The 26,741-nt window shown below is 43.3% G+C and overlaps 1 protein-coding gene across 4 annotated transcripts; it reads right to left on the minus strand.

The window, feature by feature from the left end:
* Positions 1–183: 183 nt before the first annotated feature.
* EWSR1 (EWS RNA binding protein 1) lies at positions 184–26,594 on the minus strand. 4 transcript variants are annotated; one of them, XM_065904834.1, is made up of 17 exons: positions 26,479–26,594; positions 22,042–22,078; positions 21,851–21,902; positions 20,469–20,592; positions 16,030–16,216; positions 13,947–14,114; positions 11,642–11,853; positions 10,530–10,710; positions 7,722–7,756; positions 7,151–7,183; positions 6,739–6,857; positions 3,144–3,273; positions 2,275–2,397; positions 1,684–1,846; positions 1,275–1,372; positions 573–825; positions 184–397 (listed from the first exon to the last, which is right to left on the minus strand). In XM_065904834.1, the coding sequence occupies exons 1-17, from the start codon at positions 26,489–26,491 to the stop codon at positions 358–360; spliced, it is 1,968 nt and encodes a 655-aa protein (XP_065760906.1). In that variant the 5' UTR covers positions 26,492–26,594; the 3' UTR covers positions 184–357. The 4 variants fall into 4 exon arrangements, with proteins under 4 accessions (XP_065760906.1, XP_065760904.1, XP_065760905.1 ...); XM_065904832.1 differs by having other exon boundaries at positions 7,722–7,759; XM_065904833.1 differs by having other exon boundaries at positions 20,469–20,595.
* Between the last annotated feature and the right edge of the window lie 147 nt (positions 26,595–26,741).

Here is a 26,741-nt window from a genome sequence, read left to right on the forward strand (position 1 = left end):
GGTGACTGTTTATAAACATTTGGAATTTTATTTAAAAAAAAAAAAAATCACAACCATGAACATTGTTACAGTTAGAGGCCCTCTTGGTTCTCCACAATGATACTGAGCATGCTCACAAGGGGTTCCCATTGTTTAGTCTTAAACAACCATCTTTAAAATCAGGAAAAAAAAAACTCAGCACACTACCATTTAACTTGTTTTAATGTTTCTTCACAAATGGTGAAAAATACTAAAGTACAGACAAGGAATAATCATAATGTTGTGGCCAACATTATAAATATGGAATTATAAATTTAAAACATTTTCTGGTTTAAAAAATAAATCTGGTAGTCAATGCAGCTCTGCGGGTCTCTGCGTCTAGTAGGGCCGGTCTCTGCGCTCCTGACGGTGCTCGCCTCTGCCCAGCAGAAGGGAAGGGGTGGTGGGTTACGATGGGTGGAGAGGAAGCCTGGCCCCAGCTCAGGGCGCCCTGGGACAGCCACCCGCCTCCCGCCCGGGGTGGTGAGACCCGTCCCGGGGGAAGGGGCTGCCGCCCACCGCGCAGGCGCCCAGCTGGCTCACCCCCCACGTACTTATCCATCTTTCCAGGTCCTCCTCGCCCGCCTCGCCGTCCTCCCATCTGTTCCATCAGTGGTCCAGGGGGCCCCCCAGGGCCACCTCGTCTTCCACCACCAAAGCCACCACGGTCCATGCCCCGGCCGCCGCGGAAGCCACCTCTGTCTCCACCACGGCCGCCTCTGAACATTCCACCGGGACCACCGCGGTCCATGAGGCCACCTCTTCCTCCCCGCATGCCTCCAGGGCCACCTCTGCCGCGGTCACCGCCTGAGGGGAGCGCGCAGGAGAGGACAGTCAGTGCCAAGACGGAAGGCTGGGTGCAGAGCGCTTCCCTCACCGCACGCCGGGTCACAGTTCAGAACTGATGCTGGGGCTGCAGGTGACCCTTCGACAAAGGTTTGAAATGCTTGGGGGTGCCCTTACACATTGATTTTCCCCCACCAAATATGAAGTACAGGACTGCACAATCTGCAGTTCGTGGAATCCAAGGATGTGGAACCACAAACACGGAGGGAGGGCAGATGGTGAAAATTAAGGGGATTTTTTTTTAACTGCACAGAGGATCAGTGCCCCTGTGTTGTTCAAAGGTCAAGTGCAGAACTGACTGTGCCCAGGTCAGGGCTGCGCCTGCGGACACCAACCTGACCCTGGCCAGCTGGTTACCAAGCCCACGGAGCTAACTAGAGGTTCAGTGCCAAGAAGCTGTGGGTACCTACCCGGGGGTGGGAAAGGTGGTGGGAGGAAGCCTTCAGGCTTTGGGGCCTTACACTGGTTGCACTCTGTTCTCCAGGCGAAGTTCTGGTTTCCACAGCCCCTGCATAATTATATCACCACAGATCTCACTTCCTGAACAAGCCTGGGCAGAGACCACCACAAAGACCGAGGCTGGGTCCAGCTCCACGCAGAGGATCTGACTACACAGGACCAGAGTCTGATCCGGCCACGCATCTGGACAAGCACGTGCGGAGGGGCCTGAGTCCAGTGGACTGTGTGACAGTCTCCCGAAGGCCCCACGGCAGCTGGTGAGGACTGACGGCCCCCACCCCACAGCAGGGTCAGGGTCAGGCTGCCCTGGACAAAGGGGCCCCGCAGGCCTCTCAGGGGTGGGCTGGGAGAAGTACATACGGGTTGGGGCACTGCCAGTCTCCAGCTCGGTGCTGGACATTTCCTCCTCCAGACGGGTTGCCCCGGGAACCGCGGGGCCCTCTTGGTGGGAAGCCTCCTCTGTCTCCTCCGCGGCCTCCCATGCGCCCCATGGGTCCTCCAGGACCTCCTGGGCCCCCTGGACCTGCAAAGGAAAGAGCAAACCTCTCTGTAGCACCAGACTTGCTACGGGACGTGTGAATCACGAAGGGAACTGGATCATAGTGTCGCTGGTCCCTTGCCTGGTCCTGCTTCTCCAGAAGCCCAAGGGCACAGCTCTGTGTCCCTGTGGTCTGTTCCTACAGCTGGAGGACAGGCCTCCTCACACATGTGACGGACCAAAGCAGGATAAACAAATGGCAGCCCAAGGGCTGACCCCCCCAGAGCATGGTTCCCAGGGCTCTCAGCCTCCCTGACCAATCAACCCCTCCTCCTCTTTTGCTGTCAGCACTCAATACTAGTATTGACACACCTTTTCAGTATCCCCAAGGGGCCTGCCTTCACTCTAGAAACACAAGGGTACCAAGAACATTCAGAGCAGCAGAGTGGAGCCCGAGAGCACCCGATACATACCTCCTCGGAGCGGCGGCGGCATCCCCCTGCCCTCGCGCGGCGGCATGCCTCCTCGCATGCTGTTCATGGGTGGCTTCTTCCGAGCGAGAGAGACTTTAAGTTTGCTCCCCTGGAAGTCTTTCCCTAGAAAGAGATAGAACACTCATTACTCCCAGTATCCAACTCATACGCCCCCTGAGGGGATCAGGTAAGGTTACACGACTCCTTTTTCACCAACTGCACCCCATTATAACACTCAACCATTCCCACTGCATCAGTGTCTTCCCCCAATCTTCCCTAAGAGTTTTACAGGCGAGGCCAGAAGAGCCTTAATAGGGTAAGAAGTAGAGCACAAAGTGGCCGAGAGGAGACAGATCTTGCTGACACTTTCAAGTTGGTTTTATGTGAACTGAAATTCTAGGATCAACGCCAAAGTCATTAAATATATAAAACCACAAATGTGTGTAACTGAGGGGTCTGTGGGGTTTTCTGCACCTCTGACATCTGTTCTTAGAGAAGCAAGTGGATCTGAGAACAACCGAAGATAAGTGATCTCTTAACCCCAGGTCAGCAGCTGGCGCTCGTATGACTGAGGGGAGCAGGGCAAGCCGCTTCCTGGACGCCCCCAGCGCTCCTCCAGGAGCAGAGAGAGAGTCTCCTTGCTCTTCTGACTCTCAAGTCCTCCTTCCTGCACACCCTACAGCTACACAGAGGGACAGACCATCTGTCCCTGGTCCCTAGAACCACATTAAGAAAAAAATCATTCTAACAGAAGGACACACTCAAGCACGAGACCCTTTCCCCGCCACACTTGCTCCCAGACCCTCCGTGTGCCCCGAGGCGGCAGAGCCAGGAGGGCCGGGCACACCCCGCAGACCCAGGGCTCCTACCATCAAACCATTCAACAGCAGTTTTGGCGGTTGGAGGGTCTTCATAAGACACTGTAGCATCGCCTTTGGGCTTTCCCGTTTCCTTGTCCAAGTAAATATGGATCATGGGTTGTCCAGTCCTCTTGTTCATCTAGGCATAAAATAGCATAATTAAGCTATGACTAGAAATACTAGTTCAGAGGAATGGTGGAATTATCGGTGACTTATTTTCAAAGTAGCTACCACAACTATGTACACGTAAATGACTTTTTCTTCTTACATGTTTTATCATAAAACCAAAATACGCCCAAAGTTCTAAATTGTGTCCCATTTGTACCCCAGCCTCCTCTTCCTATGGCCTACACCTGCCCCAACACCCTAACTAAGGGCCCTATCACAGGCACCCAGGGAGCAGCACCTCTTAGGATGCAGTCAGGCCATCCATAAGACACACTGCACATAAAGTGAAATTGTCCTTCGATCGTTCAATACAATACACAGGGCTGTGAGTGTGCTAAAAGGACTGGACCACCTCAAGCTCAATCACAGCCAGTTTTCCCTCCAGAGACAGAACAGGACTAGCTTCCCAGCTCAAGACCAGATGCAAACAGCTTGAGTTCAGAAGCCACGCTACACAATATATGGAATATGACTTCGTGTATTTTTTCCATTACACGTGCATATGATCAAACTCTTTAAGATACACACATTTATGTATCTAGTGATACGTGAAAATATATATAGAGCTTAAGTGAAGTAACTTATATACATGGACTGATACCTATGTTTTTATAAACGGCATATAGAGACAAAGGAAATGTGACAAAATAGTGGTATGAATGATGGGTTATATAATTTTAAAATCTTTAATTTTACAAACTTGATAGTAAACACTACTTACTTAACTAGGAATAAATCCTAATACCCAAATATACAATATACTATATAATCCACAAGTAGGAAGTTTATGATTTTAAGATTTATTAAAAGTAACTTTTTTTATATAGATGGATCAGAAAAAGTCATTCCAAAACAGTCCATTAACAAAAAAAAAATCTGCAAAACTTTTAAGGAGATGGGCTTTACCAAAGACCTAACAAATACACAAATACAATGTGAATGGAGGGCGGGAGGAAAGCACTCTATCGTAAAAAACATCCCATTTGTGTGTGTGTGGTTTCTGGCTGCACCACAAGGCACGCAGGATCTCAGTTCCTCGACCGGGGATCGTGCCTCTTTCCCCTCTGCATAGAAGCATGGAGTCCCTGACCACTCGACCACCATGGAAGTCCCCCAACTGGGGCTTTTAAGGAACTTCCTAAATTGGTTCTAAAATGTATAGATAGAAGAGCAAGAAGTAAAAAGAATGAAACAAGAATCTGCCTTACTAGAGATTGAGATTTAGCACAGAGTAATTAGCAAAGCTGCTAGCATAGGATCACATAATTAACGAAAAGTATATATGGAACCAAGAAACAGACCCAGGTATAGACAGTACTTTCTATGTGACAGCACCATATACCACCAGGGAAAAGGCAGACCTTTCCAAAGATGTGGAATAAAAGGTCTTGCAGATTAAAAAAACATGAAGACATAACCCAGTAAGGTAATGACTGAAAAAATTAAGAATTCCTATTCACCGAAAGAAAACAAGTGAAATGTGAGCCTCAGGGAACTACCCGGTGGTACGGAGGTTAGAACCCTGCTTTCACTGCCAAGGGCATGGGTTCAGCCCCCGGTTGGGTAAGAAGATCCTGCAAGCAGAATGGTACGATCTCCCACCCCGCCCTTTCAAAACTGAGCCACAAACTGGAAGACTTGTATTTGCAACAAAGACAAAGATTAGCATTCAGACAACATAAAGAAGCACGTATAAATCAACAAATGACAGACAACCCAATGAAAAGTGCGTATAAGACACAAACAGGCATTTCAAAGAAGACAGGAGGCCATTATAACATTATTAACCATCAAGGAAAAGCAAACTACATTTCCATTTTCTTCTACCAGATTACTGAAAGTTTAAAAAAACAAACACATGATTCCTGATGAGGCTGCGGTGGATGTGTGGTGAAAGGTCTACACTGGTCAGCCAGATGGTTACACTGAGGTTAAACACTGTACACACCTAAGAGCCAGCAGTTCTACACCTGGGTATAGTCAGTTCTCATTATTCATGGATTCAAATATTTGTAACTCCAAAATCAACACTTGTGGCACTTTCTGTGGTTATTTGTGGCAACGAACATAAAGTGAAAGACGTGTGGCCGGATGCACATGTTCCCAGTGGAGGAAGACGACGCTCTCTCCTCCCGTTCTAGCTCTCCTGGAAACGACCAGAGGCCAGAAACTGGGAGGTCAGGGGCAGTGTTCTGTAACGAGTTCTGGCTGCGGGACTAGTTGGACAAATCTGAATACCAATGCAGGCAAGTCACACTTCTGAACCTTTTCCTTTGTAAAATGAGTAGGAGTTATCAGGACGAACTGTTCTTAGAATTCGTGATTATAATCTACATGAGATGTGTGCACACACTTCTGGGTAGCTCGGCATTCGCTGAGAATCCAGTGTCTGTGACTATAGAACTTGGTGTCACGAGTAACAAGAATCAACTATGTACACACCAGAGAAATTAGCGCCACCAGGAAACATGTGCAAGGATGCTCGCTGGAGTGTGGCTTATATACTGAACAGACAGCCTGTGTGTTAACAGAATGGACGACTAACTTGTGATGTATTTATGATAGAAATACAGGATGCCCAGACTTTGAGATTTTGACCTAGGGACCCTCCTCAACCCTTCTCAAAATTCCAGTTTCTCTTAGTTTTCCTCATCTTTGGTAACCATCACAGTAGTCAAACCAAACTTTGTAGCCACTCTAAGCTTCTTCAGGCTTGCCAGGCAAGCTCCTCACTATTCCCTGTTATTCTGAAATTATTCCCCACTTGGAGTGGCTCTGTTCCTCATTTTATCCCTTTCCTATCTTCCTTGAGAATCATGATCACTGAACACAGCACAACTATATTCCTCTTTACAACATGTTCCACGCTATACGTAAACTTTAAGGGTTCTTATCTGTTTGTTCCCAGTGTGTGTCCAGAATGGTGTTGCCTTGTTACAGTAGTGTTTTAATATTCTTCAAAATTATGTGAAACAAAGTATTATTGAGGTACATCTATAAAGAAAGGGAAGGATAAAATTCAGGATTCGTGTGGGGAGAAGGGACAAAACTAAGAAAGAAAGACACACAACCAGGCACCTCCAAGGAACTCATAAAGCCCTACTGCCTGTGCTGGGGTATGGACACATGTTATTTTAAAAACATTATAGTCTGTATTTCCTCCCCTCAAAAAGTTCCTGTAAATATTTTTACAATTAACTTGATAATTATAAAAGTGACCCTGAGTTATCAAATATGCTTAAACCATGTTTAGGATTTCTTTTCTGTAGAACAGTATTTTTTTGCTTTCTGCTTTTTGTATTTTAAGGAGCAAATCACATTATGGACAGTCCAGAAGGAAAAATCAAGCCACTTCAGAAACTCTCCAAGTCAGTTCTCTTCAAAATGCCCTGTGGTTACAAGATCTGCCAGCACACAGGATCATGCTCTTACTCACCTTAACAACTCCACACTGCTTAAAGAAGTCTACCAGATCATCGAGAGTCACACTGTCATTGAGTCCTTGCACGTAAATTGCACTGTTGTCAGAGTCTTCATCTGGATCTACAGGTGGGCCTTCCAGAGAAAAGGAGAGGCAGTTACTGTCATGTATCCATAGGGGCTGATTAACCAATGGTCACTACTGTCTGCTAGCATTCATCACAAAGCCAAGAGAACTACCAACCTTACTAACAAGAATGAGACAGAACTTTTGGTGTCTTTTTGTTTACTCATGATAAAGGAAGCCCCAAACTGCTCTTGACAGCAAGAGTATTCCACTCATCTATCTGGCTGAACTCCAACACACACACTTGCTTCTGGGCTATTCAATTACAACGCACATCATAACTCCAGGAATTCAAAATTACCTAAATCAAGATCTGGTCCTTCATCCATGGGTCCTGCCAACCAGGAAAGATCATACAAAATATTATTAGTGCACGTCTTGCAAGCTACAAACCTTACAAACACACATAGCTACCTACTATACCACCATTTGATGGGGCTTCATTAAATTCAAAACGACCCGCACTGCTACAATGGAGCAGTGCCCCTTTAACATATGTGACAGGTTTGCTAGGGTTTGCTTTTCCTTCGCTCAGAGTTTGCTTTTAAACCATTAACCAAATACACTCTCAGTGCTTACGTGCCAAATTAGTGTTAAATTTAAGTCAAATTTTTTTTCCTCCAAATAAACCAAATTTTAAAAATGTACTCTCCCCCATATTACAGAAGCAGTTGCTCAATACTCCAAGTCACCCTTTGTTTCATAACCGTAGGTTAACCTTATTACCCCTAAGACAGTGCCGGCAGTACCCATTAGTCTCTTTTGTAGAGATCATTTTTAAACCACTTATCAAACTAATAAAAAATTATAGTTTTCTAAAAACTGACTGTATTTTTTTTAAACACTATCCATGGTAATACTCAAAAACTTACCACCAGGCTTATTGAAGCCACCTCGCTCTCCAGCGCTGCTGGGGGGATAAACGAAGAAATGAAGGCCTTTCCCTTTAAAAGCCAGTACCGCTCTGAGCCTTGGGGGGGCTCGTGGGGAAGAAGGGCACTGGCTAAACACATCTCCAAACAATGCATCTCTCTCATCTTGTCACTATGCCTTTCTTCAGGGCAGCTTGCTCAAATTTCCTTTATATACAACCTTGCGTGTCTGATTGTACACACCAGTGTGGTTGATTCCTTTCATTTCGGGGGCTGGTATTAATAGTGCAATACTTGGCAAATTGGGGGAAAAATACATCCCAAACACCCACCCCATCAGTTGAAAAACAGGGAGAGCTTGTGTGGAAAGGAGTAGCAAGCCAGGTAACTGCTGTGATGAATCTTTTCATGTTCATAAAGGTGCACCCTCAACCTCTCCCAGGGGAGAGCCAAGTGAGGCCCTGGGCTTCTTAACAATCACAGTTTATAGAAAGCAGGAGACACCAGAGTAGAGGCCTATGACATACACCAGAGGACGCATCCAGCCGATCTTCAGCATAAAGCCATACATTTCAGGGTGCTAACGGGTTTAACAATCGCTGTGAAAGGAGAATTTACAACAAATACCAAGGCTCCACAGACTGGGGGTGCAACTTTATAGACACATCAATTGAGATTAATGACAACGGCAGTATAAAATCACTGCCTTATGTATTTTCAAAGGGGAAGAATAAGAATTGGGCCTTTTAGATTTTTTTCTTAAATAAAAGGCAGCTCCTCGGTGGGAGGCCTTGAGCTTTTCTAACCAGTATTGCACCTTTAATACCTGAATATACAATTTCAAGCTGTTGCATGCAGCTTTGCTTCCTTTTTAAAAGTACACACCATAAAATGTTCTCTCTCTTTAAACACAAAAGTTTACACTTTAATGTTACACAATTCTAGAGTATTATACCTCCTCTGGTTCATTACCAAACAACAAGTATGCAGTTACCAAAGTTACAGAAGGATTCCATTTATACAATGAATACATTTTGTTAAAAATATTCTATGTATATTTTTCCTCTCCATATGGACACCGTGTCTAGTCCCACTTTTCATTATGCTGCCGGCTGAGTACTGAGTACGGGTACTTTTTAAGTATTGAAGTGTATACAAGGCTCTCACTTTGTAACCTGTAGCATATAAATGCGACAAAGCATGTTAAAAAGTTTCCACGTTTAACAGCCAATGAAAATATCAAAATACGGAGGCAATGAAAAAGGGCATGTTAACAACATTGCGTGCCTTACCTGCAGAAGACACTGAAAACCATCACCACACCACAATAAAGCAAAGAGGGGAGGGGGGGCTCTTGTACTGTCCCCAGAGGGTCCAACAGACTGCATCACAGTCTGATGAAAAGCCTGTGGGGAAAGCCACGATGTTTTCTATGGCTTCAGCAGAGACTTCTCATTGAGAAAGAGGGAACACCCTCTACTAGCAAAATGTAGTAAAATTAGTAGAATTATTACTTCCGGAGAATTAAAATGAATAAACTTAAAATTGGTTTTGCAATCGAAAAATACTAAGGAGTCTAGATGATTGGAGACGTGATGATAGTGATTTCAAGTGTCTACATCTATTTAAAACATCTGTAAAGAAGTGAAACCTTTATAATGGAATGACATTCTCCAAATCAGAAGACTGACTCTACTTTATACCAAATTACTCATAAATTTTTGCATCTTATAAAATGACTTTCTTCCAATAAAGATTTCACTGAAGACTTAAGTTATGCAGAATATGCAAAACAGTATTTTAAACCAGTATTGTTCAGCAGTAAACAGATTTGTTAATATAAAATCTAAAAATCAATTATATATTTAATCTTGAAGTACACTTCTAAAGAAATTCTGTTCAGTTTTTCCTTGAACCAACGGTGGCACCAAATCCAATTTATACTTATACCAACATTCTGCATAACTTTTTTTTTTTTTTTTTTTTTTTTACTAGTTTATACAGGGACAGAACACACACAGAACTAAGCCTTCTGGATTATGTTAACCAACATTTCACCTCACCTTCATCAAAGTAGAGACACCAGAAAGGGAAAAGGATGTGGGAGGAGGGAGGGGAGGGTGGGGTAGCAGGTTCATCTTACTCTTTTAAACAAAGTTTTCTAAACCAGGTTGTGCCATCCATCAAAATGGTCAAACCGATTTAGACTTCTCAGAATCTCCACTGGGGAGAGTGATTCTACAATTGTATACATTACTCTGCACAAAGCTACTAGACTTCTCTGTATACCAGGTGCGCCTCAAGCCACAGTTCAAGGGTTATGGGACCAAGACCTTCATCATTTACGTTCAGTAGTTCCAAGTATAAACAGAAGTTGGGGACAAACATTGTGGAAAACAGCTGCATTCCTTTTCTGCAGTATATACACCAGGTATTTCAAGACAATCATTCAGAAGCAATTAGTCAAAAACCTAGGGTTGTTAGAAGGGTTGTGTGTGTTCCATCCCAAATCTATTACCCAGGAGGCTTTTGACCTCTGGAAACCATGAAGGGAACTGAAAGCTCTAGTTTCAAAACCATTCTTTGTTCTCCCCAACCCAACCAAGTAGATTGACATTTAAAAAAGCAAACTGCCTCTATAGATATGCCACAGAGATGACATTTCCATGTTTGCAAGATGGCTTGGGCTCATCAGACTATCCATGGAAATGCAGAAATAAATTTCCTATGTCTTTCAGTCCCTTCTTTCCATTGAAAATCCTATGGATGAAACAAAATTAGGTAAAAGGAGAAAAGGTTTGCTCTTACCCCATTCCACCGCGTCCTCCTCCCCGCCCACCTCTGCTCATGCCTCCACGATCAAATCCCCCTCTTCCCCTGCCCCGGTTATCAGGGCCACTCATGCTCCGGTTCTCTCCTGGTCCGGAAAATCCTCCAGACTCCTGCCCATAAACACCCATGCTACTGGGGTGGTCCTGTCGGAATGAACCTGAGGAAAGAGTCACATCTGTAAGCCATGGATCAGCATTTACACCACTGCTGTTGTACTTTCTCCTGGAATCATAGAATTCTCAACTGCAAGGCACTAACCGAGGTACCATCTTCTTTACATCTGATTAAGTAGCCCTATCAGTAAGCTTTTTATAAAGTTCAACAAAAAAGGCTGAAGTAATCTCGTCTGCCTAGGAAAAAACCATTCTCAAACAAAAACAGGACTCTGACCAACAGTTCACAGGGTTCTGTATCCAAAGATGCCTTAAAAAACTGTTCTTTAAACCACAAACAAAAATGGAGTCAGGTTTCTTGAGGGTTGCTAAGGGGTAGTCTCCATCAAGAAGCACTACTCATTGTCATAATGAGACGTACTCATGGATGCAATTTAGATTAAAAGACAACAATCCAGGCAAAGATCAAATTGTGAAAATAATTTTTTGAATTTTTGGTTACTTTTCCACATAAATAAACTGTAAGCATTCCACAAAAATTGTCTTACGAACGTAAACAAAAAAAAAAAAAACAAAATCAAAATACAGTTTTTTTGGTTTTTTTTTTTTTTTTTTTTACAGTATCTTTTTAACTATCAAAACTGCAGGAGTCTTCAATAGCTACCTGCTCACGCTCTCTTAATGAGCTGGGGTGGGCAGGCCATGAGAAAAGCTGGCTTCACTCACTGCATATAACCTCCCCAGAGAGCAGGGCTGGCAGTCTGAAACTTTTTTCTGGTCAGTTACAAACTCTCTTTTCTCCTAAGGCATACTAACAACAATTAAACTGGAGAAAAGCCAGGATTATTAGCCAGGATATGATACCCTCAAGATGCATCCTGGAGTTCAAAAGCACACAGTGGTAAAGAGTGTTTCCCCGTTTCAGAAACTCCAAACACAACCATTCTTATTTGGGTTTCTCTCTTAGCAACTCACTCTGCTGCCCGTAGCTGCTGCTCTGCTGGTTGTACTGACTTGGAGCCTGGCTGTAGGACCCGGTCTGGGGGGGGTAACTGGTGGGCGGCTGCTGCCCATAGCTGCTTTGCTGGCCGTAGCCACTCTGCTGCCCGTAGCTGCTCGGCTGCCCATAGGTGTTCTGCTGGGAGTAACTGCTCTGATCGTAACTAGTTGGCTGTGTAGAGGAATAGCTGAGAAAAAACAAAATAAAACAGCTCGTTAGGAGAGGCTTGTTATTTTAGGTCCCCTAAATATAAGCGACATTCCCAGCATGTGACATAGAAACCCTTAAAAATGCAGTTACTCTTTACATGTTAACATGCTGAACTTCAAATGAGCAAAGTATTTTTGTATTTAGAATCAAGTTCTGAATAGGAGGGGGTATTATACAAACACACATACACACACAATGAACCCATCTATAAAATGCACAACCTTAATTAAGAGTCTCCCCCTCTACCACCCCCACCTTTATTAAGACAGGGCTCCCCAGGTGGCGCAGTAGTGGAGGGTGAGGAGGCTCCCCCTGCCAAAATACAGGTTCAGTCCCTGGGTCAGGGGGATCCCCTGCAGAAGAAACGGCAATTCACGAGCACTCCTGCCTGGGAAGTCCTACGGACAGAGGGGTCTGGCAGGCTGTAGTCCATGGGGTCACAGAGTCGGACACAACTGGGCACACACACGCAGCCACACGTTCTCATCAAAACAACAGCTGTTCTCAACCAAACTCGAGGCACATTTGTGAGCCTAGGTGCTTCCTGTATTGGAGGAAGACTGTGCTCCCAGGGAAGGCTGACCCAGGAAAAGGCACTGAGAAGAAAAGTGAGGCAGTAAGTATGGTATCCAGTTCCAAGGCTGCCTACAATAATTCTCTTGAGTGAAGACTTGTTTTCTGAAGGTACAAGGCCACTTGATGTGTGTTTGTGTGGCCACTTTTCTCTTGAGGGTAAGTTTCAAGTTGCTTTAGTGTATAGTTCTAAAACTCCCAGACATGACTGATCATCTATGAATCTGGACATTAATAAGGAAAAGCTGGACAAGGAAACATGAGAATCAAGACACTATATGAAAAATGAGTATCAGACTGACATTCACCTTCATATACGTCAACTAAAGGGCAGGGAAACTAACCAAAGATACTTTTACACAGAAATAAAGCTTGAAATATTAAACTTTAGATGAACCATGATAATGAAAAACAAGACAACACATAGTACAATTTTAATTCTAACTACAATAATTTTAAGTATCTGCACCTCCCTCACCACAGCTGTAAAACGTTAGTCGCTCAGTCGTGTCCGACTCTCTACAACCCCATGGACTGTAGCCCACCAGGCTTCTCTGTCCATGAGATTCTCCAGGCAAGAATACTGAAGTAGGTTGCCATTCCCTTCTTCAGGGGATCTTTCAGACCCAGAGATCAAACCTGGGTCTCCTGCATTGCAGGCATATTTTTTACTGCTTGAGCCACCAGAGAAGCCCCTGGAAAGCTGTTAAGGACTGAAAAGCCTCTCGTCACACCAAGTGCACCTATTCAACTTGCCAGATTAAGTGCTTTCAACATGACAGGTGTGGGTGGGCCCTTGGGAGGAACTGCTCAAACCCTGCCCACTTCTGCTCCAAGCTGTACAGAGACACTTACCAGTCAGCTGTGCTTGCTTATACATAAGCCAATGAAATGAATACAAAAAGGGGAAATGTTAATTCTATCAAAACCAAGTTAACACTTGAGGACAGAATTCAGACAGTTAATTTGAAAACTTGCATCAAAAAAATTAATCTGAGACAACTTGTGGTTCTTCCTCTAAAGAAACCAAAACTGAACACTGTAGTTGCTGGTGTGGCTAATTAAGACAAAATGCAGAACAATAAACTCTTAAGTCAAAAACAAAGGCCTTGGCTTAAGACTGGTGCAAGAATGGACCTTTAAGTTAAACATAATATGATTAAGACAAACTTTCTTTTTGAAAAAACAATGCCCTGCAACTTGACCCATCTCAACTGCACCTGGAAAATGTGACTTCCATGGTTCTGTTTATCTGCTTTCATGCCACTGTTTCTTATCTGAATAAATTTTTTAAAAAAGTGGCAAAAATGTACTGATATTTAGATGTGTTTTTGACTGAGGTTTTAATGTAGAATATATGGTCAGGCTTATCCCTGGGAGAGTCAGGCAACACAGATCACCTGAGGAAGCAAAAGCAAGCTGGGCAACAGCCTGAAAAAAACCTGTGTGTTACCCCACTAGCTCACTGGCCACAAGAACAAGCAAGAGGAGACTGACCTGGTAGGAGGGTAGGACGGCGGTGCCGAGACTGGCTGCATGGGGTAGCCCCCAGGCACCTGGGGGTAACTGTAGTTACTCTGTCCATATCCTAGGCTGGGCTGGCTGTAACCCCCTGTGCTAGACTGAGGTTGACTAGTCTCAGCGGGTTTGTTACCATCCTGCGGTCTAAAAGGAGAAATAAAAAAGTGAGACTTCTTTTCTCTCAACACCAAACTCTTGAGTAAGAACTCTATAGTCTATGAGCAATAAGCAATGTTAGGATTGAGCCTGGAAATAGTAAGTAGGAGTTGCAAAGTGAAGTCCATCAAAACCCAGTGTTGGTCCAATGGTCTCTGCTGGAAGAAAACACTAAAGATGGAAGAGTCTTAATCACACCCACGGAAGAGACACCAACACGCTCCTTTCCATTCACATCATCAGCTATAGAAGCAATTATAATACTCTGTGCTGCCCGTTTAACAGACCTGGGATGGGAGGTGGTTTGTTCAGGAAGAAAATGCCTTTTCTCAACAAGGACTATTAAAGAGAAACAAGAAACTTTAACAATAATGCAAATTCTGGGTTAAAGTAACATTTACGTAAGTCTATGGCATCTTCTCATGCTCAAGGTGAACTGGGAAATACCCTTGTGAAGTGATGAAAACCAATCTTAATCCCAAGGGGAAAAAAACCAAAGAGGTTTCTATTACCGCTTAAGCCCAAAGTCTGTAACAGGGCTGTAGCAGAGTTGAATGCACGTTATGTTAAGCAAAGCCCAAGAATCAGCAGGCAGACCAGGGAGGATGTGGAAGTACTGCTTTCTCCAAAGAGCTGCTCAACAGTTCACAAGCTCCCTCTCTCTGAGGGAAAAGTGAGTGGCTATCACTGATCAGGAGACAGATTACTGTTATAAAGTGTGAGGGATTGAAAAATTAAGAAACCAAAAAAGATGACTTATTCAAAGACTAACATATACCTGCCCCCACCCCCCGCCCACCATGGATTGGATACACTGTTGCAATGGAGCATCAAATGGGACCTCAAACATCTGAGAACATTCTAAGTCAACTGAATTGGGACCCTAGAGGAACCTGCTTAACACTAACCACTGATGACTGTCTAAAAGATGTAAACTATTAAGTAGCTCTGATTACTCACTGTGCGTTTTATAAGTACTCTCATGAGTGTCTGCCAGAGCTAATTTCTTACCTCTACAGCAGACAAAAAGTCTAGGTTACAAGTTGATCTCGTGTTTACTCCCTAAAGTCTTCTTTCAAACTAGAATTCAATGTTCCTTCAAGACTGTATGCAGAACCCACCGAAGTGCACTGTCTAAAGCAAACACCTGAAATCTTCTGTTAAGTAATAATTAATATTGTTTACTTGCTTATCAGTCATGGAATACTGTTTGCCCAAATATTCACCCTACAGCAAGGCACCCAGTTAAGAATTCATACTTGCCTACGGTACTTAGATTACCAAGCCAGTACACAATACAGAAAATCACAGAAATAAAGCAAAAACAACAACAAAAAAACAAAAAAAAAAGAGAAAAAAAAAAGAAAATCGTATCACCAATGTCTGACTTCTGGATATGGATATAGTCTTTACTGACAACTGAATCATGTGACTGTTCCTTGAAATACATAATTCTACGACTGACCCACCCCCAACTGAGAACTACAGTGTTTTTCCCAAAGAGAGAGTTATTACCCATTTACAGGGTCAATAAAACCAAAGCTAAAAGCATCAAACTATAAGTCCATCAGTTGTTCTGTTGTGAGGAAACTACACTCTATTTTCATCTGGGTTTAGCAAAGTAAATCCAATATATCCTTGTATCAACATGCCCATTCTACTGAAACCAAACAACCTACTCAGTGACATTCCTTATTCTGGCCCCTGGATGGCACCACTTATCTACTTAATGATGAGTAACATTTCTGGTGTGACTGTACTGGGTGAAGAACAGTTAACACCCAAGTAGATCTGAGTAAGCTTTACAAAGGAACCAAGTCAAGGATTCTCTTAGGTGGGCGGGTATGCTCTCTTTCCTGAAAGTCCAAGGCTGCAGCGTTAGAAGTAGGTGAGGGGGCCTTACCTCGCAGGCGCAGTGGCTGCTGGCTGCTGTCCGTAAGCTGGGTAAGCAGGCTGAGTGCCATATGCAGACTGAGCTGCATAGGAGGCCTGGGTGGTAGTAACCGTAGCAGTGGTGGTATCATAAGCACCAGTGCCGTACCCCTGAACAGGCTGACTGTATGCCTGGGGGGCAGTTGGAGTAGAATATCCTAGAACAAAGGAGAGTTACGTCAGATTTCTGGCTCCTCAGAGATGTCCCTGAACACTCATTAATAGAACAAATTATAAATCACTTTCAAGCATTATAATATTTGGCCCCTTTAAATAATCTCCCCTTCAGTAAAAGTAGCAACAAACCAATATTTAATGCCTAAGTTCTCTGAAAACACTCAGTTTTCAGCAAAGCACTGTCTCTTTTGCTCTAAACCACACCAAACAGAAACAAAGAGAGTAGACCACAGAAAATGCTCATATAGAAAAAAGGGCTCCCTTTACCCCCACCTTGAAGGGATTCAATAGGGGACATGAATTCTACACTGGCTTTGCAAACAGACCTTCTTTAACAAGTCTTTCAACTAACTACTTAAGTATACCCCAAATCTCTACAAACAGGAATAAAATGCCCCAGAAAGGGAGGTAAAAGACACAGTATGTTAAAGTATCTGCAAAATAAGGATCCAGGTACAACTTTAGCATTAAAACCTATCATTTGGAATTATTTGCTTTCAGCTCCAAGCATCATATGCAATTCAAGTTTAAGGAAACTGGAAATTGTGGAGAAGATACGTTTAATTTTCAGTGAGATATAAACAACTGATTAAACACTCTTTAAGAACCACTAATTTTGCTTCAGGTAACAAACTACTAAGAAAATGCCAGTTACCAGCATTACATTAGTAATAAAGACTTACTACAAATTATATTTGCTTATGTATGTATGACCAATAAAGGTTTCCCTCTTTAACTTTTTTGATAAATTATCTTAAACTTAATACTCCCAAAATACACACTGAAAGTTAATGTTAAATTTCACATAAACCATTTGAGATTCTAGTAGTCATCAAGTTATCCACCCCATTTCTCTCTTATTTACCTACCATGAGCAAATGAGTATTTCTCCTGCTAAGCAATACTGGAGGTGGACTTTGTAGCCCCCCTGCTATTTACCTAACCAAGAGTCACACACCTGTCCCTGTGGGTGTGCAAAGACCAAGCGAGGGTCTCTCCCTAGTTCCTGCCTTTGCCACACCAGATGGGACCCACACCCTTTCTGCCACACCGTGCAGCCTGCAGGATCCTAAGTTCCCCAACCAGAGAGGGAACCCAAGCCCTGGGAGTGAAAGCCCCGAGTCCTAACCGCTGGACCACCAGGGAATTCCTGGGGTCCATGCCCTTCCATCTGGAATTTGGGCTTGGAACATGACAACCCCCGAACCTGCAGTTCCTAACTTGAGTCCCTTTCCTAGAAGAGGTGTCATAACCTTTCCTGGTGCTTGGCTTTCCTTCTTCCTATTCAACAAGCAGTCAGAGTCAAGTCTAGTAGTCGGCATTTATGTCCATCAAAGAAAAATCCAAATCTCAGTAAAGCAAAAAAATTTTCAGTACTCATAACAAACTTCAGTTAGAACAGTATCCTCACTCTACACAGAACTTACTAGCCAAAAAAAAAAAAAAAAAAAATCAACTTCCCTCTGTGCAATGTAAAATGTCACCAATCTGTAGCACAGAATACTTTCTTCTCCACTTCAAACATTTCAGGGCAATTCTGAAATTAGTTATACACAAAAACAGTAACTGCCTTCTCAAATATGTTGGGTAGAAATGTATATGAAAGCACACTTCACAACACAGGAGTCCCAAGCACTGCAAGTTTTTTCAGCTGGCATGTTATTCATCTAAACTGTTTATTTAAAAGTTCTTTGCAGAATCCTAATGTCAACCATATAAAGTACTCATTTATTTAAATTTAACTGGAATCTAATTCCACCTACCCTATTACTCCTACACAGATTTTTCCCCTCTCCATGACAAGCCATTTATAAGATTTGTAAGGACAACAATCAAAAAACAACAAAAAACTGATAAGGGCAATAACTCATGTCATAAAAACATCCAGCAACAGACCCTTGTAGTGCTGAAAATTACAGTAATAGACACCGGATTAATAATCTTTTAATTAATCTGTAATACCCACACAAGCAGCCAAGCAAAATGAACAAAAATTAATAGAACAAAATGACAATAAAAAATGACCAATATAAAAAAGACAACATATTTATTTACCAGGTGGTGATGAATTTAAGAAAAAAGAGAGTAAAAAACATCACAAAAACCACCAGAATTTTTGTTCAACTTCAACAATACAAGCTAAAGTCTAATATTTCCATTCCAGTTGATAAGCTGGGCTTCATATAGCCCCTCCTCTAGAAAACAGCCTTTTCACACACACCCCCTCCAGTAGCCGGCCAGGGCCTTTATGCGTGAAGGCAGAACGAGGGACGGGAAGGCACGCAGTGTGCTCGAACATGCCTACTACTCCTGGGGTCCTATTTGGCTTGGATCAGCCTCAATTTCCTCAGCAGGTTTAATTTTAGTTCCTACACTCCAAAAGTTGACGGGAGAATTAGGGGGGGTGTGAAAGGTCTTCTATAAACTACAAAGTGAATACATAGCTCTACAGAACCTAGAAACTACTTCCTACAAATGACTTGATCATGTTCTTATAACATGATTCAGAGACTAAAAGGCTGCATTATTTAACTTCAAATGACACTCGCTTTTAAAATGAGTTAAAGGTAGTTAAAAACATCTAGTTGTGAAAAATCAGTCACGGGGATGTAAAGTGCAGTACAGTGACCATAGCTGACAATACTGTATTGTATACTTAGAAGTTGTGGAGAGAAGATCTTAAAAGTTCTCATCAAAAGGATGATGTCGGGGGCGGGGGGGAGGATGTGTGGTTAATTCACGCTAACTAGACTGGTGGTGATCAATTCACAATTCTCACAAACACTGAGTCATTTTGTTGTACACTTGAAACTAACGTCATACATGTCAATTACATCTCATTAAAAACGTAATAGCTTGAATATAAAAAGTTCATCTCACAACTTCAAAATTCTGTGTTAAAAATACAAACTGCAAAATTTCAGTTCCAGCTTTTTCTACAGCTGCCAACTAACACCCACAGAAAGTTTAAACGCTTCCCATCCTATTCAATGATATGCATTAGGTAGACTAGGAAATACTTCCCATCAAATCCACGACATGGTCACACAATGAAATAAATTGTAGGTGAGTTTCTCCCTACCAGTTCTGGTAGACCATATGTAACTTGGGGACTGGAGATAGTTTGAAAAGTAATATTCTCTTACAATAATAATGACAGGAGTGGGTGAGTGGGGAAAAGGTAGGGATCCTGAAATGTTACACAGTATTAAACATAAAAAAGTTACTGAACAATTTTCACACACTCCACTTTCAACCCCAGTATTAGGATATAATTTATTCTAATTCTTAAAATAGTTCATTTTTTATTTTTTGCTCCCTGGAATGCTGTTACATATATATTTTAAACATACTATGGATTAAAATAATATCATTAATACTTAAAAGGAAAATAAAATGTGTCTGGACTGGAAACCAACCAACAGACAAACATAATACATGCAGGATGGCAATCTGTTCCTCTAAATATATCTAATCATGCAACCTATCCTTGAGGGAACAGGGGGAAATCAGCTGGGAAGTAGTCATCTGAAATACCTCTAAGAAAGTGAACAGCTATTATTAAGGCTTGACACAAAATAATGTAAAATAAAACAAAGCAAAATCTTTCCCAAAAATCACATAAAGAAAAAGGACATGGATCTGCAAATGGCACCTGAAGCAATTTTCCAGTAGCACCTTGTGTGTGATGTTAAAAAGTTTGAGGGTTAAACAAATGAAAACACCTAAAGGGTTAACATTACAGGGTTAGACAGGATGGAAAGCATTTCCCATGCAAGAATGAGCAGGACAGTCAAACCTGTACTGGTCCCTTCTACTGTGGAAAGCACAAAACAGAAAGTAGAGGGCACACTATCAGAGGAAGCAAACAGATCTGAAAATCAGTTCGATTTTTAAGCAGCTCCGTTTAAGAAGGCTCATTCTTACCCAGTATTAGCATTAGCACAATCTTTTATATATTCTCCATTTTGTCGTGAGATTATTTAATACACTGTGTAAGACAGATGAAAGAAAAAGTTCTTTTTTCCTTTGGAATTTACCCCACCCACATTCTATTAGAGATCCTTCAAGGAGAATGTAAGGAAAACGAAAAACAAAAACCCAGCTCCTCCTAAGAATAAAGAATTCCCAGACGCCAAGGTATCAACTAGAATATATACCCAAGAGCACAACTAACAAGCTCCTTAGCAAACACCCTAGCTGACATGACCCCAAAGTCTCCCAGGGTCTTACCAGTGGGAGGCTGTCCATAGGAAGTTGCATAGGCAGTCTGCCCATAGGTTGCAGTGGTCTGAGCCTGGGTATAGCTGACATCAGCGGGTTGTCCATAGGTTCCATAGCTTTGCTGCCCATATGCCTGCTCCAAGAAAAAGAATTCAAGAACTTCATATATGAATCTAGCATTTTAGCAATAAAATGGACTAACTTACTTCTAAGTTCCTAAATTGGAAAACCAAAGTAAAAAAATATGCTAATAAAAAAATTACAAAAAAAAAAAAAGACAAGAGATCACAATATCACAAACGTTTGTTTCCCCCTTATCTAATCCACTTGTGTTTTCATAAACTAAAAAAAAGTTCCTGAGATAAATAGGTAAAAATCTCAATTTAATGATACAAGAAATTAACAAGATGCCCTCAAATGATGCACAATGAGGGAAAAGATATATAATTACTAGTACCCAGTGTAGCAGTTTTAGCAAACAGAAACAAATGCTAGAAAAACAAAATGAAAAGAGAAAGAAAATGAAAATGGGGCTAAAACCTGTCAGACAATTTTGAAAACTGGATTTTCAGCATGGGACAAAGAGTTACAAATTATTACACCACTTCAAAGAAAATAAGGAATACTACACGTCTCCTTTAGATTAATAAAGCATGAGTACTGAATTTTGAACTTGGACATCAATAATACTTAAAACCTGGCAAGGTATGAGCTGTTCCTTCAGATATCAGTAAGATCACCTTCTAGATTTGAACGGCCAGTTATGTAAGATCTGCCAGAGACATCACATTCTGCCTGTCCTAGAATCTTTCCACAACAGAGCTATTAGCATTCTTTTATGTCACAGAGCATTTCAGAATTTGAGGTGATCTTGAGAACACTAGGTGGTTAATTCCTAGTATCTTTTGGCCTAGATTTGATAACAGGCTCATGTACTAAAAAGAGCCCAGAAGCCCTATAGTTAGGCAGCCTTAAGAGCTGACCCATCACTTACTGTGTAACCACTGGCGAATGGTGTAATATCTATGCACTGCAATTTCTCATCTGCAAAATGCCATATTATCACGTTCCTCGGCAAAACTGCTGTACGATTAAGTTAAATAAACTTAAACACAAAATATGCAGAAGAAACAAGCATGGAGCAAAACATCTAACTTGAGAAATAATATTAGAAAGGAAAGGAGAACTAGCAACTCCCAGTCTGAGGACAGTTTCATTACAATGGCCCTCCCACTGTGAAAGTTTAAATATCTGTGCGTTTTATGATTTCAAACACATTATACTTTTCCATTACCTAATTTTTGAAAAAGATTCATGCTAGCTATTTTTTAATGGCCGATGGAAATAGTTTACTTGGGGACGCAGCCACATGTAATTATCTTAAAAATTACCTGGGTAGTCTGTGCATATCCTTGAGTGGGCTGGGCAGTGTAAGCACTGTAGCTGTAAGAAAAATTAAACGCAAGAACTGAATACAGAACATCCAAATTCCATTACTAAATTCTCCACAATTAGAGGAGGCTCTGTACTCTAAAAAAGCAACCAATCACACCCAAAGTACACTTGTAAAAATCTGACTTACCCCTGCTGGGCTGCAGCTTGGCTGTATGTACTATAATCTAGAGAAAACAAGAAGACAAAATAGTGTGAAGCCAGAATTTACAAGGAGAAAAGAAAAAGGAGGGAAGGAATTCAGGCAGCAGGAAGATGAATTTTTAAATATCGTACTGAGAGGACCTACAGGAAACAACACAGGTCCAAATGAGTATCTCTTTTTTTTTCCCCTCCTCAAATGAGTATCTCTTATCTCTCAACACCAAACCAAAAAATAAGTCTAAGCGAATTAAATTCAGAAAATTTGAACAAAGTGCTAGCTAATGAGGTCAAGATCAGCTGATTTGGCAAAAATACTTTGCATGTTCCCATGACTACAAAGCCTCCCTTAACCACTGGCTGTCATTTCAAATACATGATCATCATCCTAAAAGTAACAGGAGACAAGATAAATGCAACAGGATCCAAAATTTTACCCTCAGGAGGCATGCAACAATATAACAATGTTTAATACTGGAGTGGTTACATCAGTAGCTACATCTCCTCAAAACCTAGTTCAAAAAACAAAAACAAAACACTCCCTCACTTAAACAAGTTAGACCACCCATAATTCCCTAGGAAGGCTGAACAGAAATGGCAGCGAATGAGACAAAGTATCCTGTAAACCGGGATTCTAAAGGGCTTGCTGACCCTATGAGGGGTCACATCTATAATTTAAAAACTACCCATGTTACAAATCCCACTGAAGTAGTTAAGGGAGACTCATAATTGGCAGAGGAGAAAGCATTTACTGTTTTGGCTGAATAGTTTGGTTTTAGGTAAAGCCATCTTTTAAAACTCAAGTGATTTCACCTTAAAAACACACACTATTTTTCTTCCCCTGTCCTAAGTAAACCTTCCTACAATTTTTCTTCTCATAAGAAATTTGCAAGGACTTCCCTGGTGGTCCAGTGGTCAGGAATCTGCCTCCTGGAGCACAGGAAATGGGTTCGATCCCTGGTCTGGGAACTAAGATCCCACATGCACAGGGTGGCTAAGCCTGTGCACCACAACCAGAGAGAAGTTTGCATGCCACTATGAAGATTCAATGTGCCGCAACTAAGACCCAGCACAGTCAAATAAATAAATATCCTTTTTTTGAAAAAAAGAAATTTACAAATGCACAAAAAGGGACTTAAAAGGAAAAAACAAACCCCTCTGGTCCACTGAGGTGTCTAAAAATAGTGAAAATAGAAAATAAAATTGTTAAGAAGCTTTCATGGCAGTAATGAAGTAAACATTCATATATACTTTTAAAAAACCCTGCCCAATTCTCTGCTCTCCCTAAGAACTACTATCTTTTTCTATTAATATGTCAGAAGACAATATGGCCATTAAGGCAGACCAAAGGGTCCTTTCTTTCCAGTCAGCAAGTAGTGCCTTATCTGAAAACAAGAGCTAACAGCTCTTCACAGAGGGGGTTTCTAACCTCACTCCAACAGAAGCCTGCTTCACAGTTCACCTGGCCTGCCCCCAAAATAATCTGCTGAATCCATCTCTTTAACTTGGCTCATTTTTCACCTCTACACATAACTTGACCACTTTTCTTCCTCTACACCTTTAACTCAGAACCCTGAATCATCAACATTATCAAATCAACCACCAAAGGCTATGTATAATGAGCAAATCCATTTGTTCAAGACAATCTTAGCTCTGTATGTGACATATAAAACGAAATGCAAATCACTTTCACGTTTTAGTTAAAAAATAAACACATCAATGAAACATCAAAAATCAAATATTTCAACCTACATTCTGCTGAGGCTTCTGTGTGAGGAATGGCTCTACATCACTGACATGTAAGTTCAATGTTTGCAGGAGAACTTTTACACAACAGTTATGTAAAACATAAAACTGGCAAAGCTGACATGGAACAAGGAATGATCTCAGATCAATGAGAAACCAGCTGATTTAGCTCCACACTGTTGGGCTGAGGGAGGTAGTAAATGTGTTTCCTGAGAACTTATGTTATCTTTCTACAGCATACAAACATTTATATGGCCTCAAAAATCTACAGTTACACACTGGTCAGATTAGTTAGCAGTTGTCTTTTTTTAAAATAATTCCCAAACGTGTAGCTGAAGACTACACTAGAACAGAGGACAAGCTGAGGAGAACGGGGGCTTGGGGGGGGGGGGGGGCCCTCCAGAGTGACATGTCAGGTCGCTTCAGTCCTGTCAGACTCTCTGCGCCCCTTTGGACTGCAGCCCACCAGGCTCCTCTGTCCATGGGATTCTCCAGGCAAGATTACTGCAGCGGGTTGCCACGTCCTCCTCCTGGGGATATTCCCAACCCAGAGCACTAGCAATATTCTATTTCTTGGTCTGAATGGTGGTTACTTGGAAGTTTCTTTGCTAAAGTGGACATATACTTTAGGTACTTTTCTAAATACGCCAAATAAGGAGGAAGAAAAACTAAGACTATTGCCCAATGTGGTGGCTTTTAGATACTTCAGGCAGTCACAATTCAAACTGTGGAGAGTTAGAGCTTCAGACTACATCATAAGTTAAAGTCACTTTGGGACAACTCCGTGAAAGCAAAAATGCTTTGCTGTAACATCAGAAACTAAGGGCTCAAAAAGCTCTTCAAAGGTCTAGCCTAACCCCGTCATCTTGAAGGACAGGACACTGAAGTCCAGGTAAGTTAAGGGTTCCCTCAAAGGTCCCCCGGTCAGACCTACTGCCGTGTCTACATAAAACACAAGTGTAATTCTAACACAGTATGCGGGGGTTACCAGTAAACAGAGCTTGAACAAAGGAGAACGAAAAATTGGCAGGTCCACACACACACACACACACACTTAAATACACACACATATGTACTCCCCCAACTTTCACGGGGAAGGGAGAGCAGCACTCCCCCTTACAGAATCCTAACGCTGCAGGGAAGAGGGAGGAGGACAGGGCTCTGAGGAAACCATTCTCCACCAGGAGGTGTCTTGGACTGTGCTTGTTTCAGAGTCCTTTCTTCCAGGGGCACTCTGTACCCTGGCACTGCCAGCCAGCATCCACTACCTGCTTGTTTACAGACCACAAAGCTGGGGAGAGTTCTAAAGACTGTCCTGCCCTTGCTGGATTCTGAACCCTTTTCGAATTAAAACTCGGAAGGACCCAAAGCTTTTTCCATCTTCCCTCTTCTCTAACTGCCTCTAAGGCCTGGAGTCAGGCTACCTAAGATTTTGCCCCAGAGGCAAAAATCGCCCCACCCGACCCACAACCGCAGTTAGTGCACGGATTGCAAACTGCAGGTCGCGTTTAGGCTACTCTCTTACACACCCCGGGGCGGTTAAGGACCACCCCACACACCGAGTTCCAGATCCCACCCCGGGCTTTCTTTCAAAGTCCAGTCCGCGCCTCCTTCCGCTCTCTTCTGTCAGACCACGAAATAAACAAGCCTCTCTCGGCTTAACCTAAGCGAATAAACGTGCGAGACGATTACTTAAGCATAATTCAAACGCCGACCGAGGCCTTTTGTTTCTCCTAAATCAAAAAGGCCAAGAAATGTCTTTCGGTGGGGGATTCCTGGCCTCGCGAACCGGGTTGGCCTCATTATACAACAGGCCTCCCTCCGCGTTTGATGAAAAATGGCCCTGGGAAGCCGCTTAATTGCTTTTTGTGGCGAAAGAAGGACTAATAATGGTTTAAAAAAAAAAAAAGAAAAACTTTAAGAAGCAGCTCAGTTGTAAAGCTGAGCGTGGGGTGGGGGCGCTCCGTTTAAAGCCCAGTTGGGCAGAAGTTCGGCTTGGGGGCTGGAACCCGCGGAAGGGGGCAATTCTGCAGCCCTCGACGTGCAAGCCGACCCGGCTTTAAGGATGACGGGGTTCCGGCTCACAAGTCGGCGCCCCTCGGCTCACAAGTCCGCGAAGCCTTTTTTTGTTTGCTTTTATCCCCCCCGGGTTTCTCGTTGAGGCAGAGTCGGCCTCGGGCCTAAGCTGCCGACCTGGAAATGGAGTTGTGGTGGGGAGAGTGAGAGAGACAGCGGGCCTGACGCTTCTCGAGCCTCCACCCGCCGCCCGCCTCCGTTTCCAGTTTCGGGGTGCCCGGCCCGAGGCCTGGCCGAACCCTCCCCCCCCAACTGCACGCGGGGCCCCGAGACCTCAGGCCCCGCCCACGTGGCGAGCAGCCCGGATCTCGGGGCCGGGCCGCCGCCACACAATGGAGGCCAAGGCAGGCCCCCGCGCGCCCCCGCCGCCTCCAGCCCCCCAAGTGCCGGGAGCGCAGGAAGGTTCCAGAGCCGGTCTGCCCGGTGGGGGGAGGGGAAGGAGCGGAGGGGGACGCCGGCCATCGAGCTTCTCAGACCGCGGCGGGTACCTCACACCCTTCCCGGGAAAGCCCACTCAGTCGTCCCTGCCATCCCCAAAGACGAGCGACCCCCAATCTGGGCGTCCCTGCCGTCGCCGGCGCGACCGCAGTCCCACCACACTCACCCGTGGACGCCATTTTCTCTCCTTCCTTCTCGTTCTCTCAACGTCCGTCTCCCTCTCGCTGGTCCTCTAGACGCCGCACTGCGCAGGCGCGACACCCGCAACCTCGGGCGCTACCATCGGGCCCCCGCCACGGGGGTGGGGGAAGGCGGAATGACCCACCGCTTCTCGTCCTTCGCGCCCGCCTCTCTAGTCCTAATGCTCTCTAAAGAGCCCCGGATGTGATGAGCGGACCAAAATAACACCGCAGTGGCGGGCGCGGTGGG

The sequence above is a fragment of the Muntiacus reevesi genome, chromosome 13 (genome assembly GCF_963930625.1).
Source record: "Muntiacus reevesi chromosome 13, mMunRee1.1, whole genome shotgun sequence".
NCBI lineage: Eukaryota > Metazoa > Chordata > Mammalia > Artiodactyla > Cervidae > Muntiacus > Muntiacus reevesi.